General features: G+C 29.5%; 1 protein-coding gene across 1 annotated transcript; it reads right to left on the bottom strand.

Moving 5' to 3' along the window:
* Positions 1-580: 580 nt before the first annotated feature.
* On the bottom strand, positions 581-5,012 carry LOC112741946 (fe(2+) transport protein 1). The gene is made up of 2 exons (XM_025791140.3): positions 4,343-5,012; positions 581-1,275 (listed from the first exon to the last, which is right to left on the bottom strand). The coding sequence occupies exons 1-2, from the start codon at positions 4,973-4,975 to the stop codon at positions 820-822; spliced, it is 1,089 nt and encodes a 362-aa protein (XP_025646925.1). The 5' UTR covers positions 4,976-5,012; the 3' UTR covers positions 581-819.
* Positions 5,013-14,771: the final 9,759 nt, after the last annotated feature.

The following is a 14,771-nucleotide window of genomic DNA, read 5'->3' on the forward strand; positions in this document are numbered from 1 at the left end:
TTTACTTATTTCTTTTTTTACAATTTTTTATATTATTTGGCATAATTTAATATCATTGAGCATTTTATACACTTTTTGATACAACACACTAAATAGATCCCAAGTCGAGTTCACTCTTTTTCAGATGAATTGTATCTACTCTCCAAATTAAGATCTTAATACAAGTTTAATTCGATACCTTGTCGAGATTACCAAAAATCAAATGAAACAACTACTATATTCTTTTTTTATAAGAACTCCATATTTTAACATTTATATTAGTAATAAACTAATAATAAGCTATATAGTTATATATCTAAGTTCTAATAAGCTACACTTTGAATAGAAAAAGCTAAATAATTATAAGTAGATTAATTAAAGCTAGTACAACAATTAATCAGCAACATACAACATTCTAAAAATATTGCCACTTCCATTTCATTTTATTTATTCAAACATAGACATGAAATAGTTAACATTGAGACTATTTCTTGTGAATGCATCACATTAAATTAAATGAAACACAAGCTCCCAATTTTTAAGAAAACAAATGATTTAGCTTCATCTAACACATTATTACATTAAAAATTACAGAAATCATGGCACAACGAATATATACGATTAAGCATTATTTTTTATTTGAGACTAGTTGAACATATCTCAATCTTAAACATTATAATATTACAAACTCACTTATAATACACGCAGACATACATACATAACATTTTTAAAATTTCTATCCACTATTTGGTCTCAATAATTTCGAATCTAGATATGATTACTCACGAGGCAAATGAATTGCCATGACGCAGGATCTAGACCACATATGATTAAGCATTATTAATTCCATTTTGCCATGACAGACATGCTAGCAGCACCCAGAAAGACAGCAACGTAAGACTTGAATTGGAGCTTAATGTTGTTCTGTAACCTTAGACTCATGAAATCAGTAGAGAGAAGGTCAACCAATGACATGTAGATTAAAAGCCCAGCTGATGAAGCATTAAGCATACCAACTGTGATTAGGGCACTTGGGCTGTTCTCTTTGTAGATTTTGGACAATCCAATTCCTAATGCGATTCCAAATGGGGTTGTAACTGAGAAGAACAACACCAACACCATCCTCTTTAACAACTTGTATTGGGCCTGAAGAATGCAACTGCCAAGACCAATGCCTTCAAACATTTGATGGAAGCAAAGGGCCACTATAAGGCCTTTTATGGAGCATGTGTTATTTGAAGCACCTATGGACAGGCCTATCACTACTGAATGAACAATAATTCCAAGTTCTAGCACCTGCACACCAATGTGCTCAAACAAACATTATTTTTTATTTTCTATAGTTGCTAAATCACAAAAAACAATAGTAAATAAGATAATAAGTGTTTTCACAATATATTTTTTCTTAATTATTTATTGATGATAAGTCAGAGCAAGATATACTTTAATAATAATAAGCATAGTTATCAAACTCGGACCGGACCGGTCGGTTCAACCGGAAAACCGGTGAACTGGACTATAAGCCGATCCGAGTTAACAATCTAACCGGATAAGCATGCGAACCGGTCAAATCCGGAAAACCCGATCAAACCCGGTCTAACCCGAGGCTTGAACCGGGCCGGTTGATCCAATGGCGTCATCACACAGCCCGATAATGTCAGCACGCGTCACTCAAATTTCAAAAATTTGAAGCATATGCCAGCGCTGGGATTCGAACTTGCATCAGTCAAGTTATAAAGGGAGCCTGTTACCCCTAGGACAAGCTTACATTTTGCGTTATATTCTATCTTTCTATGAATATATTATTAACTATTAGATATATCCTAATTAATAATTTATATATTAATTCTTTTAGTCATGCAAATTTAATATATTTTTTATTTTTTTGTTCTAATGAATTGTTCATATTAATTTAATTTATTTTTATTTTATATTTACTCCTTCTTAGATTAATTATTTTTTAATTATATCATTATTAAAATAAAAATTAAACTTTGTTAAATATCAATAAATTAAAAAAAGATAAGCAAAATTTTTTTTATTAATCATGACATATTTTTGTTACTGATAATTATATGACATCTATTAATATTAATATTTTTTTAATATATATTTAAATAATGTAATAGATACTAATTAATTAATGAATTAGAAAATAAGTTAATTTGATATAAAAAAATTATATAATTATTTAATTATGACCGGGTTAATCGGTTGAACCAGTGATCCACTAGTTGAACCAATGACCCAGTGACCCAGTAACTTAGCCGGGTCGATTGCCGGTTCAATTCTGATAACTATGATAATAAGCTACATAATTATGATAAGTCAGAACAAAATATTTTGAAGGGCTTTTTATATAAATAAAATAAATAATTTATTATACATATACATCATTTTTGAATATTTATAAATTTAAAATCTTAATCATATCTCAAATGCACATAAAATAAAATATATATGTATTTCGAATACGGTGCATTTAAAATATAAAAAAATAAAATGCACTAATGTTGGGTGTACTCAAAATCTAATCTATTTAGCAAATTGAATATATTTTAAATGCATGGCATCTAGGATGTGTGTGTTTAATTTTCTCTAAGCCTATTCATTCATGTATTCGCTCTATTTTTTGACGTTTTTTTCAGTGTCTATTCCTATTATTCTATCTCCTTAATCATCCTTATCTAAATTCTTTGTTTTTCTTATATAATAACATATAAAAAAAAATTTCAACTTTCAACATGATTAAATTAGATTAATTGCTAATATATTCGTAAAAACATCAATTTCAATTAAGATATCAGAAAAAGAGGCTACATTAAAAAGTTTATTAGTAAACAATAAAAAATTTAAGAAAAAGTAATACTTAGATCAATATATAAATTCTAGCTAGCTTTTAATATTTAGACATATTTTTTGGTAAATAAATATAAAATTATTAATGTATAAATACCGTAATATAAATTGAATGAAAATTAATTATGTTATCCTTTAAATTCAGTCGATCTACTTTTCAAACATCCCTATCGAATCAAAAAATAAAAATATATATAAATATGTTGCTTGGAGGTGAGGTGAGGTGATGATGATTATTATTAATTAATATTAAATAATTATTATAATGTTTAAAAAGTTCTATTTAATTTGTTAAAAAATTTAAAAATTAATATTTTTAATTTAAAAGTATTAAATAAATTATTTTTAAATATTTAAAATTTATAAAAAAAACAATTAAATAAAATTTAGACGCTAATTTAGAAGTATCATAAAATTGGTCTTAATATTACGTAACAAAAACAAATAATTAAGATGAGGATGACTGAGAATGATAGGTATAGGCATAGAAAACAAAGTAAAAATCAAATATGAATACATGAATGAACAAAATACGAGGCGAAAGACATGATAAGAAAGGGTTTAGCTAAGGGAGACATTTAAAGCTTCGTACAGAACACACATGCACACATGCACACATGCACACATGTCAAATGTTGTAAATATGTCCTATTAGAGCCAAATTTTGGGGGCATTTGAGATTAACATATCATATTTCACAACCAATGCTTATGAGATATATGCATATTTATTGTGTATTTATGGAATTTGAGATGTGTTTTATATTTTAAATTTATAAATAATTTAAAAATTATACATATTAATAAATAAAATATTTATTTTATTTATATGTGTAAAAAATCTTCTCTCTTATACATTATTTAAATTAAGAGAATATAAAAATATATAAAAAATAGATAAAAATATAAATTTTTTATTGTTTGAATAAAAAAAAATGGGACAGAAAAAAAATAATGTGAGATCCACTAATATTTTCTTTTAAAGATGAGATAAAAATGAAAGAAAAATGTATAAATAAGAGTAAAATTACTAATTCATCTTTTAATGAATAAAAAATATAAAATATAAAATTATTAATATAATTTTTTTATTATAATTTTTCTTTTTTATTTTTATTTTTATCTAAATAAAAGAAATTTTTTTATTATTTTTTATCTATTTCTTTATTTAAATAACACATTAAACAATTTATTTTTTATTTTTTTTATTTTTTTCTTTTATTTTTTATCATCTATTCAAATAAAGTATTAATAATATTAAAAAAATATTAAACAATTATCCGAATATATTATTTTTGATCAACCGTTAACTATATTAATATTTAAAAAGATAAATTAAAATATATTATTAGATTATTAAAATAAAAAAAATTAAGTTAATAACTAAAAATAATAATAAAAAATAATAAATTAGGATAACTTTGTAGCGCTATTTCTCATAATACTAAGCTACTTAATTAAGATAGATTAGGAGAATAAAGAGAACAAGGGTACTATAATGTTACCATAGCAACAACACGATAACGCACGAGTTGTGTGCCTTCATTCTTAGTAGCTTGAATTGCTGCATGATGATGACCATGAGCATGGAAATGGCCAACACTAACAACAACACCCATCTCTTGTTCTTCATGACCACCAACTGCACCATTGTGGCTCTCTGGAATAACTTCGTCACTACTCTTCTTACTATAAAAGCTTGTGGCCAAAGAATCCACCATGAGCGTGAATAAGGCAGAGAACATGGCAACGAGCCCTGAGAAAGGAAACTCGTGCCATGGCTTCTCCTCAAGACAATCAGACCGCAGCATGTCGAATGAATCCGGCAGCACGTGCATGAACCCCGTGCCGAGAATGATCCCCCCGGCGAAGCATTTCACCACCATGAAGAGCTCGTTTTCGGGGCTCAACGCCGGGATCCAACGCGTCACCAAGGACAGAGATACGCCGATCATGCTGGTTACCAAGATTGCAAAGATAGCCATGATTTTTAGAGGGAGAGCTTTCTCTTTGTTGTTACATGAGTCTCCTGATTCGGATTTGCATTCTGCTACGGTTTTGGGTGTGAAGAGAACGATGATGATGAAGACCAAAGAGATCGTCAGCTTCAGAAGTGTTACTTCTGAATTAGTACCCATTATTGTTCCTGTTTATATATGAAGCTAACGCTTTTGAATATAGATGAAGCTTCTTTATATAGACATACATATGCATAGTTTAAATCAATAATATGAAGGGCTTGCACACGTCATTAATTGAATAAATTTAAATATTAAATATGGATCATTAATTTTAATTTTTTTATTGTTCTGAAAATTAAACTAGACTGATTAATTTAACTGGATTAATTAAGAATTACCCACTAGATCAATTCATTTAGGATGAAAATTAACTGTGAGTGAATTAGTCAAAAATAATTTTGTTTCATATACATGCTTCAAATCACTCTAGTTGAATATCATTTGAATTTTTTATTAGTTTGATAACTAGTTTGATTTTTAATTTTGTAAAAATTGAGTTTATTGATTAAATCTTATTATAGTACAAGATTGTTAATTAAAAATTTAAAATATTTGATGTTTAAACTTGACAAACACAAAAAAAATATATATAAAAGGACAAATAATAATAATAATAATAATAATAATAATAAAAAAGTAAAAAAAAAAGATATTAATTCAACTAAATATATAACCAACTTTTTAGTAAAGAATTTCAACTAGTTGCTTGTGAAATTTCTTTTTATTCCTTTTATTCATCAATATCTCCCTTCTCAACTTTTTCGTGTTTTCTATATTTAGAAATAATAATTATTTATATGTCTTTATTTATCAATTTAAGTTTTTTTACATAAACAATTGACATTGTATTATTAAATCCCACGACTACCAACACATTTAAAAGAATATGTTAAATGTATAAGATATTAGTTTCTTCTTTTGTTTTTCCTTTTGTTATTTTTTTTATTTTATTTATATATTTTTTTTTCTCTATACTTATCTCTTTGAAATTTTTTCTCTTTTCCTTCTCCTCACGTTTGCACTTTTCATGAAAGATTATGCGAAAAAATATGACACGTATCTATACTTTAAATTTGTTTTGAGAAGATGTGACACGTATCTGTACTTTAAATTTGTTTTCAAAATCATTCGACCATATTCGTATAACTGATTTATTCTAAGGTCAATACTATCGTGATAAAAGAGATTTTTTTTAGTTGTGAAAGAAACGTGGAGAAGCAAACCATGAACACGTATTATCTTGTTTCCTAAAGGATGACACGTCCTAACTAAAAGAAGAAACTGCAAACAGCTGTGATGCATCAGAGAAAATTAATTAGGTAAGTATAATTTTGTATTAATGATTATGATTGTATTTTTGAGAGTTTTTATTTTGGGTCCAGTAATATTTTTTATTATATTGTACTGTGAACTATTTTACTATTTTATTGTGTTGTTAGATATTTAGTCTTTAATTTTTATTCATTGGACATAGTATGAAATTATTTTTTGTTGTGAAAAGTAAGAAAAAAGATTAGTTGCTGTACATTTGATTAGTTTATATTATTGAATAGATTATCTAATAAAAATAAAAATTATCAATTTTTGAAATTTTGAATATTTTCTTACAAATAAAAATTAATTTATTTTAATGTTATAATAAGTAAATTGGTTAGAGTTTCATTTCAAAACTCTATTTTTTTTTCTTTAATCATTTAATAATGTGGTTAAATCTTTTTTATCCGTAATTTTTTATTTTATTAATCGTTATTCTTGATTTGTTGGTTTTTATTTTATTGTCGTTTAGAATATATAAAATAACGAAAACATTTATCTTTTGTGTTTACATACTTTTATTTTATGTTGTCGTATTTTATCCTGGAGTACGATATGAGACAGAAACAAGTAACAAAAATTTATATAAAATAAAGTGAATAAATAAAATATATTAATATGGGTTTAAGACTTAAGATGATGTGTATTTAATTTTTTTTCAAAAAAAATGGTTTATAAATTTAAAATTCATGAATATTAATTGAAAATTGGCATAAAATTTAGTATAAATTAAATTATTTGAAAATAAGAATTATAAAAAAAATTAAATTTGATATTAATTTTTTTTTATTTTCCACCGTATTGGATTGCTGCATGTACAAGGTGGGATTCGAACCTGACACTTACTTAAATAACTAGTGAACTAACCACTAGACTAACCCAATTTGATTTTATTCTTATTATTGTTATTGTTGTTATCCCTAATCCGTTGCTTCCCCTTCATTAGCCTTTGATTTGTCAAGCCTTTTAGCATCTCCTGTTATCAACCTTAACCCAATTACACACTAACAGAGTTAGAGACATACACTCTTCTCTTCAAATTCTAACTCTTTCAATCCTTCTTTTTTTATTATTATTATTATTATTATTATTATTATTATTATTATTATTATTATTATTATTATTATTATTAAACGGGGCTTAAGCCCAGAAAGAGAGAAGAGTGAGAACATTATAATTTTATGGGGATACAAATATTTCAGTTTAGTCATCAATAAAGACGGACCTTAAATCAATAAGTGGTGTCTAAGAATTAAGAATCTGTGTTTAGTTTAAGCTATTCTTGGCTAACCCATCTTTGTCTATCCCAATTCATCTATGTAGCAAAAAAGTCCAACTACAAAAAATGTTATTGGGTCCAAGATAAAAAAGTCCAAAAGTATAATTATAATCATTAATATAATCATAATCAAGAGGAGATTGGGCATGAAGCTGTTCAAATTGGCAGCAGTGAGGGAGAAGAGCACGGTTTGCTTCAGTTTGGTTGGGGTAGCATCTTGGGTAGGTGGTGCATCCACATTTCTGGACGGGTTGGGTTTTTGTAGGGCTAAGCCCATGATAAAAAATTTATACTTACCTGATTAATTTTTTTTTCATGGGTCACAGTCTGCAGCTGTTGCTTCCAGTCAAGACGTGCCGTCCTTCGAAAAACAAGATAACACGTGTTCAACAGCCTATATCTCTACGTCTCTTTAGCAGTTAAAGAAAAATATTTCTTTCATCACCATAGAACTACCCTTATTCTAATAGCTTCTTTTACTCTTACATTAGTATATACCCCAGTGCCCTGCACGAAAATGATAAATTACAATATCGTAAAAATCAAATTGATCATTGAATCGATCAAATAACTAATTCATAATTTAATAGTCTAATTAAAATCGAACCTAAATTAAACCGATTTAATTAAATATACAATAAAATTATTAAAAATTTAATATACAATCTTAAATACTCAAATAAAATACTCAGCATAAATAATTTTAAATATTAAAAGTTTTTAATTAACTCTAAAATCTTAATAAAATAATCAACATAAATATCTAGAATAAACACTCACAATTTAAATACAGAAAAATCAAAGAATTCACAAACATCGAAAACAAAAATTAAGCTAAAAAAAATTCAAATTCAACAATCACACCACCAACAACTTTAACTTAAAAAAAACAAAAAAAATAGCAACTCAATAATAAAAAAAAAACAACACCTTAATTACAGTAACTTACAATCAATAAAATAAACAAAATGAACAAACATAAATTGAAGCAAACATTGATTTCAGCAGTACATACTCATAATCATAAACATTATTCGGTTCCAGAATCATACAAACTCAGAATCATAAAATTCAAAGACAGACGAGATAGAGTGATAAGAAAAAAATTAGACCGAAGGATAAAGGGATAAGAAAAAGATGGAGAAAAGACGCAGCAAAAACAGAACAAGATAGATAAATGGGGTTTTCCTACTAGACCTTTAGGAAACCTGTTCTTAGCAACCTAGGTTATTGGAAGGATTTTTCTACTAGACCTCTGAAAAACTTGTTCTTAGCAACCTAGGTCATCAGAATGATTTTTCCTACTAGACCTTCAAAGAACCTATCCTTGACATCCTAGATCAGAGGGATAAAAATTGAATCACTCAATCTTCTCCATACAACAAGCGAAACAAATCACTCACCTTACTTAATCACACTAAAAAAACGTGCATAAAGCACTAAGAAAATTTTATTCATCAAAGTTGTATAAATTATCTTACCAAAGGTGTTTAAATAGACTCCTAACAAACTAACTAAAAGATAAGATAAGATAACTAATTTAAATAAGATTTGATTTTATTGGATTAGATCATATTTGATTTAAATTTTAAAATCCTAAAGATAAGATAACTAATTTAAATCAGATTTGATCTTATTAGATTAGATCAGATTTGATTTAAATTTAAAATCCCTAAAAATACTACTAAGCAAATCAAAAGTAAATCAAATCTTCCAACAAACTCTAACAGCAGAATAAATTAAAATAAATGCCTAAAAAATTCAAAAATTAATAATAAACTATGTCTCCCATTGAATTTGAAAAACATTATTGGACTTCTTGTTGTCCTTAATGGGTCTTATGAGTTGTCGCCATTTCAACACCACTGTTTTTGAAATGGACTCTTGGTCTTCTTGATGTCCAAGATTGGCATGGTCCAATTCTTCTAGTATTCAAATATTTGAACGTGACAAGATTACCATTCTATCCCTTAGTTCTAAAATGATGAAAAGTCCCTCCTGACCACGTATCATCCTCTCCCTTTTCAAAAAGATTCATCCTCGAATCTTGAATGTGACGCTCTTCTTCCCTTCAAGGAATCCAAACCCAATCTCCGGGTTTAAATACCATGATTTGATGACTCTTCTCTAACTACTGAATTGTGGCTATGTCCTTCATATGTGCAAGTTCAATCTTTCCAACCATACTTTCACCATCTTGTCCAAAATGTGCAATCTGTCTTTCTTTCTTTTCATCCATATTTATGCCTCCATAATTGATTAGTGAATCTACAAAGTCTGAAAAAGTTGATATAAAAATACTAGAAATTTCATGATTAGATGTATGAGAAACTAAGGACTTCGTGGAATTCAATGATACTATTGCACTCTTGTCTAAGCTAGAACTTTCTAGATCTCTCTCACAAGTGTGTTTATTGCTCTCAGATTCTTTGTCACTCATTAATTCCTCTCTCTCACTATTCTCATCTTTTCTCTCAAAACTCTCACTTTCAATTAAACATTGATCATTTTCACTCAAACACTCACTTTCTTTCTCTGTTTCTTTTCTCTCTAGATTTTTAAATTTCTCACATCCCAAGGACCCACTTGAGAAATTCTTCAATTTTTGATCCTCCAAGTATATATCACCCTCTACAGCATACTTAATAAATTCTTCTGTCTCTGGCTTTGAAGAAGAATAAGAGCTAAGCATAGAAGAAATCATCTTCTTATGTCGATCTATAATATCCTTCTTGAAATAAAAAACTTTGACCTTTGTCTAATCCTCAAATTTTGCTCATTTGGAATGCCAAGTTGCTATAAATTGTTGCATATACTCCATGTCAATGGCCAATGTGACCAAATCCTCTATGGTCTCGTAATGGTAGCGTTGTACTTTATTTGCAAGGTCTTCGTGTAATCCAAACAAAAATCATTCCACGAGGACCTCAGGACTCAGTTTAATATTTGTCTTGTCCATCAGATATAGAAACTCCTTGAGGTACTCTATCACTAATTGTGAACCTTGTTGTAACATACAAAATTTTCTAAAAAGTTCGTTGTGGTATGATGATGGCACAAATCGATTTCTCATGTGGTATGATGATGGCACAAACTGCCTCTTCATGATTTTCTTCATCTTCTCCAGCTACAAATTGGGCTCTTTTCATACCGTCTTCTAGATCTTCCTAATTCAGTCCACCGATATACGGACAGCATCGGAAAAATTGGCTTGTACCAGTCGAACATTCTTTTCCTCTAAAAGGATGCAATTTACAAAAATTGACTCTACCTTCCTTTTCCATCTGAGATAAGCTTCAGGATCATTCCTCCCTTTAAATGCAAGGATTTGTAACCGAGAACCCTTTTTCGCATATGAGATTCCTTCATTATCACTATCGTAATACTCAATCATTTTTTTACGACTCTTTTTTTTTTTTGGTTTTTTGTGGACTCTAAAGTGAATTTACAGAAATTAAAGAGAAAACAAAACAAAGAGACTAAACAAGACCCATGAAATGTGTAGATAAATAAGAATTTACCTACGACCTATAACTGATACCAGACGATAAGAAAAAAATTAGAACGAAGGATAAAGGGATAAGAAAAAGATGGAGAAAAGACGCAATAGAAACACAACAAGATAGATAAATGAGGTTTTCCTACTAGACCTTTAAGAAACCTGTTCTCAGCAACCTAGGTCACTGGAAGGGTTTTTCTACTAGACCTCTAAAAAACTTGTTCTTAGCAACTGATGCGTGAGCATCTTTCTTATCTTTTCCTAGTGAATTTGCATTCAAATTTGTGAGTTTAATCAAGATTTAAATACTTCTTAGCCACTATGAATGCTGCTTTGAGTTGTGTGTAATTTTGTTTATTTCAGGTAGCATTCGGATGGATTTGACGGAGTTTTATTGAAGAAGAGGCAAAACGTGGATGATGCTGTCAACCCTGACTTCCTTGTACTCTAACAGACATAACTTGAGTTACAGAGATCTAATTGATGTTATTCTAGTGGAATTAGAAAGATAACTTCTAGAGCTTTTGGTGCACAAATTGTAAATCACACTTTTCACAACTCGTACCACTAACCAGCAAGTGCACTGGGTCGTCCAAGTAATACCTTACGTGAGTAAGGGTCGAATCCCACGGAGATTGTTGGCTTGAAGCAATCTATGGTTATCTTGTAACTCTTAGTCAGGATATCAATTATAATTATCATTTTGAATTGCAAAGAGTAAAAGAGCATGAAATAAATACTTGTTATGCAGTAATGGAGAATATGTTGGAGTTTTGGAGATGCTTTGTCTTCTGAATCTCTTCTTTCCCCCTGTCTTCTTCTTCACGCACGCAAGGTTCCTCCTATGGCAAGCTATGTGTTGGTGGATCACCGTTGTCAATGGCTACCATCCGTCCTCTCAGTGAAAAGGGTCCAGGTGTGCTGTCACTGCACGGCTAATCATCTGTCGGTTTTCACTCCTACTGGAATAGGATCCATTGATCCTTTTACGTCTATCACTACGCCCAACCTTTGTGAGTTTGAAGCTCGTCACAGTCATTCAATCCCTGAATTCTACTCGAAATTCCACAGACAAGGTTTAGACTTTTCGGATTCTCAAGAATGCTGCCAATGGATTCTAGCTTATACCACGAAGATTCTGATTAAGGAATCCAAGAGATATTCATTCAATCGAAGGTAGAACGGGAGTGGTTGTCAGGCACGCGTTCATAGATTGAGAATGGTGATGAGTGTCACGGATCATCACATTCATCATATTGAAGTGCAAATGAACATCTTAGAATAGAAACAAGCGTGTTTGAATGGAAAACAGAAATAATTGCATTAATTCATCGAGACACAGCAGAGCTCCTCACCCCCAACAATGGAGTTTAGAGACTCATGCCGTCAAAGAGTACAAAGTTCAGATCTGAAATGTCATGAGCTACAAAATAATCCTCTAAAAGTTGTTTAAATAGTAAGCTAGTAATCTAGGTTTACAGAGAATGAGTAAACTATGATAGATAGTGCAGAAATCCACTTCTGGGGCCCACTTGGTGTGTGCTGGGGCTGAGACTTAAGCTTTACACGTGCTTAGGCTGTTTCTGGAGTTAAACGCCAGGTTGTAACCTGTTTTGGGCGTTTAACTCCAACTTGTAACCTGTTTCTGGCGTTTAACGCCAGACTGCAACATGAAACTGGCGTTGAACGCCATTTTATGTCATTTATCCTTAAGCAAAGTATGAACTATTATATATTGCTGGAAAGCCCTGGATGTCTACTTTCCAAAACAATTGAGAGCGTACCATTTGGACTCCTGTAGCTCCAGAAAATCCATTTCGAGTGCAGGAAGGTCAGAATCCAACAACATCTGCAGTCCTTTTTCAGCCTGAATCAGATTTTTTGCTCAGCTCCCTCAATTTCAGCCAGAAATTACTTGAAATCACAGAAAAACACACAAACTCAAAGTAAAGTCCATAAATATGATTTTTATTTAAAAACTAATAAAAATATAATAAAAAGTGACTAAAACATATTAAAAACTACCTAAAAACAATGCCAAAAAGCGTATAAATTATCCGCTCATCAGCTTTCCAACGATATATAATAGTATGCCCTTTTTCTTCATTCTGTATGGCCAAGGTGGCGCCTAACTTGGAATTTCCCAAGTTAGGCACCATGATTTCAAAGTTAGGTGCAGGAGGGAAAGTTCACTTCGGGCACCGCGAAGTTTGGCGCCACTAGGCTCAAGTTAGGTGCCAGGAGAGGAGTTCAGCGTGAAGTTAGGCGCCATGCTCATCAAGTTAGGCGCCAGGATGGATTTTTGCACTAAGTTAGGCGCCTGCTTCCCAAGTTAGGCGCCACTCCTCAAGATAGTCATGGTCCCCACGCAGAATAAGAAGCTGCACGAAAATTTTAATTAATTTTGATTAAAGCTTTATTTTATTTTAAAATAGGAAAAGATATTATTTAATTTTAGAAAATATATTTTACATTAATTAGGATTAGATATAAAAGGGAAAAGAATCAGCCCTTCGGGCTCATATCATCTCTTCTCTCTTACCTTATTCCGCACTTTACAGTTTTTCAGAACCTTAGTTTTCTCTTTAAGCCATGAGCAACTAAACCTCCATTATTAAGGTTAGGAGCTCTGTTTATTCTATGGATTAATACTATTACTGTTCTATTTTAATTCATGTATTGATTTCAATTTCAAGAATTATTTTCGTTCTTTATCCTATGAATTTGGGTGGAACGGAAGTATGACACTTGTTCTAATTAAGTTCTTGCAAAACTTGGAAAAGCTCTTCGCTTGAAAACAATTTCTCCCAAATCTCTAATTATCTGGACTTAACGGGATACGTGACATATAATCCTCTTATATTTGGATAATTAGGATTTCTGTGGCATATAAATCTGTATATGAAAAGTATATTTATATAAAATAATAGAAACATAATTTATAATTTTTTTTCTTTCTTTCTTTTTAAAATAATTAAATTTGTTATATATTTTTAATTTAATTTTAATATAATGTTAGATGAAAGATTTTATACATCTCTCTAATTATATATTGTAATTAAAATATTTTTCTATTACTATTTCTAAAAATAAAAAATATATTTTATATTAGTAAATTAATCAATTCATTTTAAAATTTTATATGCAACATAGGTACATATAATAGAACGAAAGATAAAAAATAAGAAATAAAGATGAATAAATCGAGAATAAAATAAAATATATAAAGTCACAAAGAAAATAAAACATTAAATTAATACCTAAACTATAATTGTTTGAATTAAAATTTGTAATTAAAAATATCAAAAAGAGAAACAATGAAATTGGAAGATATATAGAGTCATGGAGAGTTATATAAAAAAAATAGAGAATTCAAAATTTATTTTTTGATGAAGAGAAGATGATCCCTAGACAAGAAATAGAAAAAAGTTAAAAATATAAAAATAAGAAGAGGGTTTAAGGGAATAAAAAAGTGATAGCACAAGAATTAAATTTGATTAGGTTAAATAATAGTCAAAATGATAAGGAAATAAAAAAATAAATTTAGAACTTTAGCTAATTGAGTTTAATTTATTTGTAGTGGGGTCATTTAAAATTTAAAGTGGGGGCACATTATATATAACTATATTTTTTAAAAAAATAAATAAAAAACACTGTGGGGCAAGTGTCCCTTCATTATTGCTACCGGGTCCGTCCCTGGGTTTTGGAGAGTGACCTAAAAGGGTCTATAGTCACGATTTTTTGAAAGGGTGACCTAAAATGGTCTATGGTCATGGTTTTGAGGGGTGATTTAAAATGGTCTATGATAACGGTTTTGAGAG

This window comes from Arachis hypogaea, chromosome 14 (genome assembly GCF_003086295.3).
Source record: "Arachis hypogaea cultivar Tifrunner chromosome 14, arahy.Tifrunner.gnm2.J5K5, whole genome shotgun sequence".
In the NCBI taxonomy this organism is placed as follows: Eukaryota; Viridiplantae; Streptophyta; class Magnoliopsida; order Fabales; family Fabaceae; genus Arachis; species Arachis hypogaea.

Coding starts and splice junctions, on each gene's coding strand:
- LOC112741946 (XM_025791140.3), bottom strand. CDS start 4,975: ATGGGTACTAATTCAGAAGTAACACTTCTGAAGCTGACGATCTCTTTG. Junction 1,276..4,342: donor GTTATCGTGTTGTTGCTATG/GTAACATTATAG, acceptor ATTGGTGTGCAG/GTGCTAGAACTTGGAATTAT.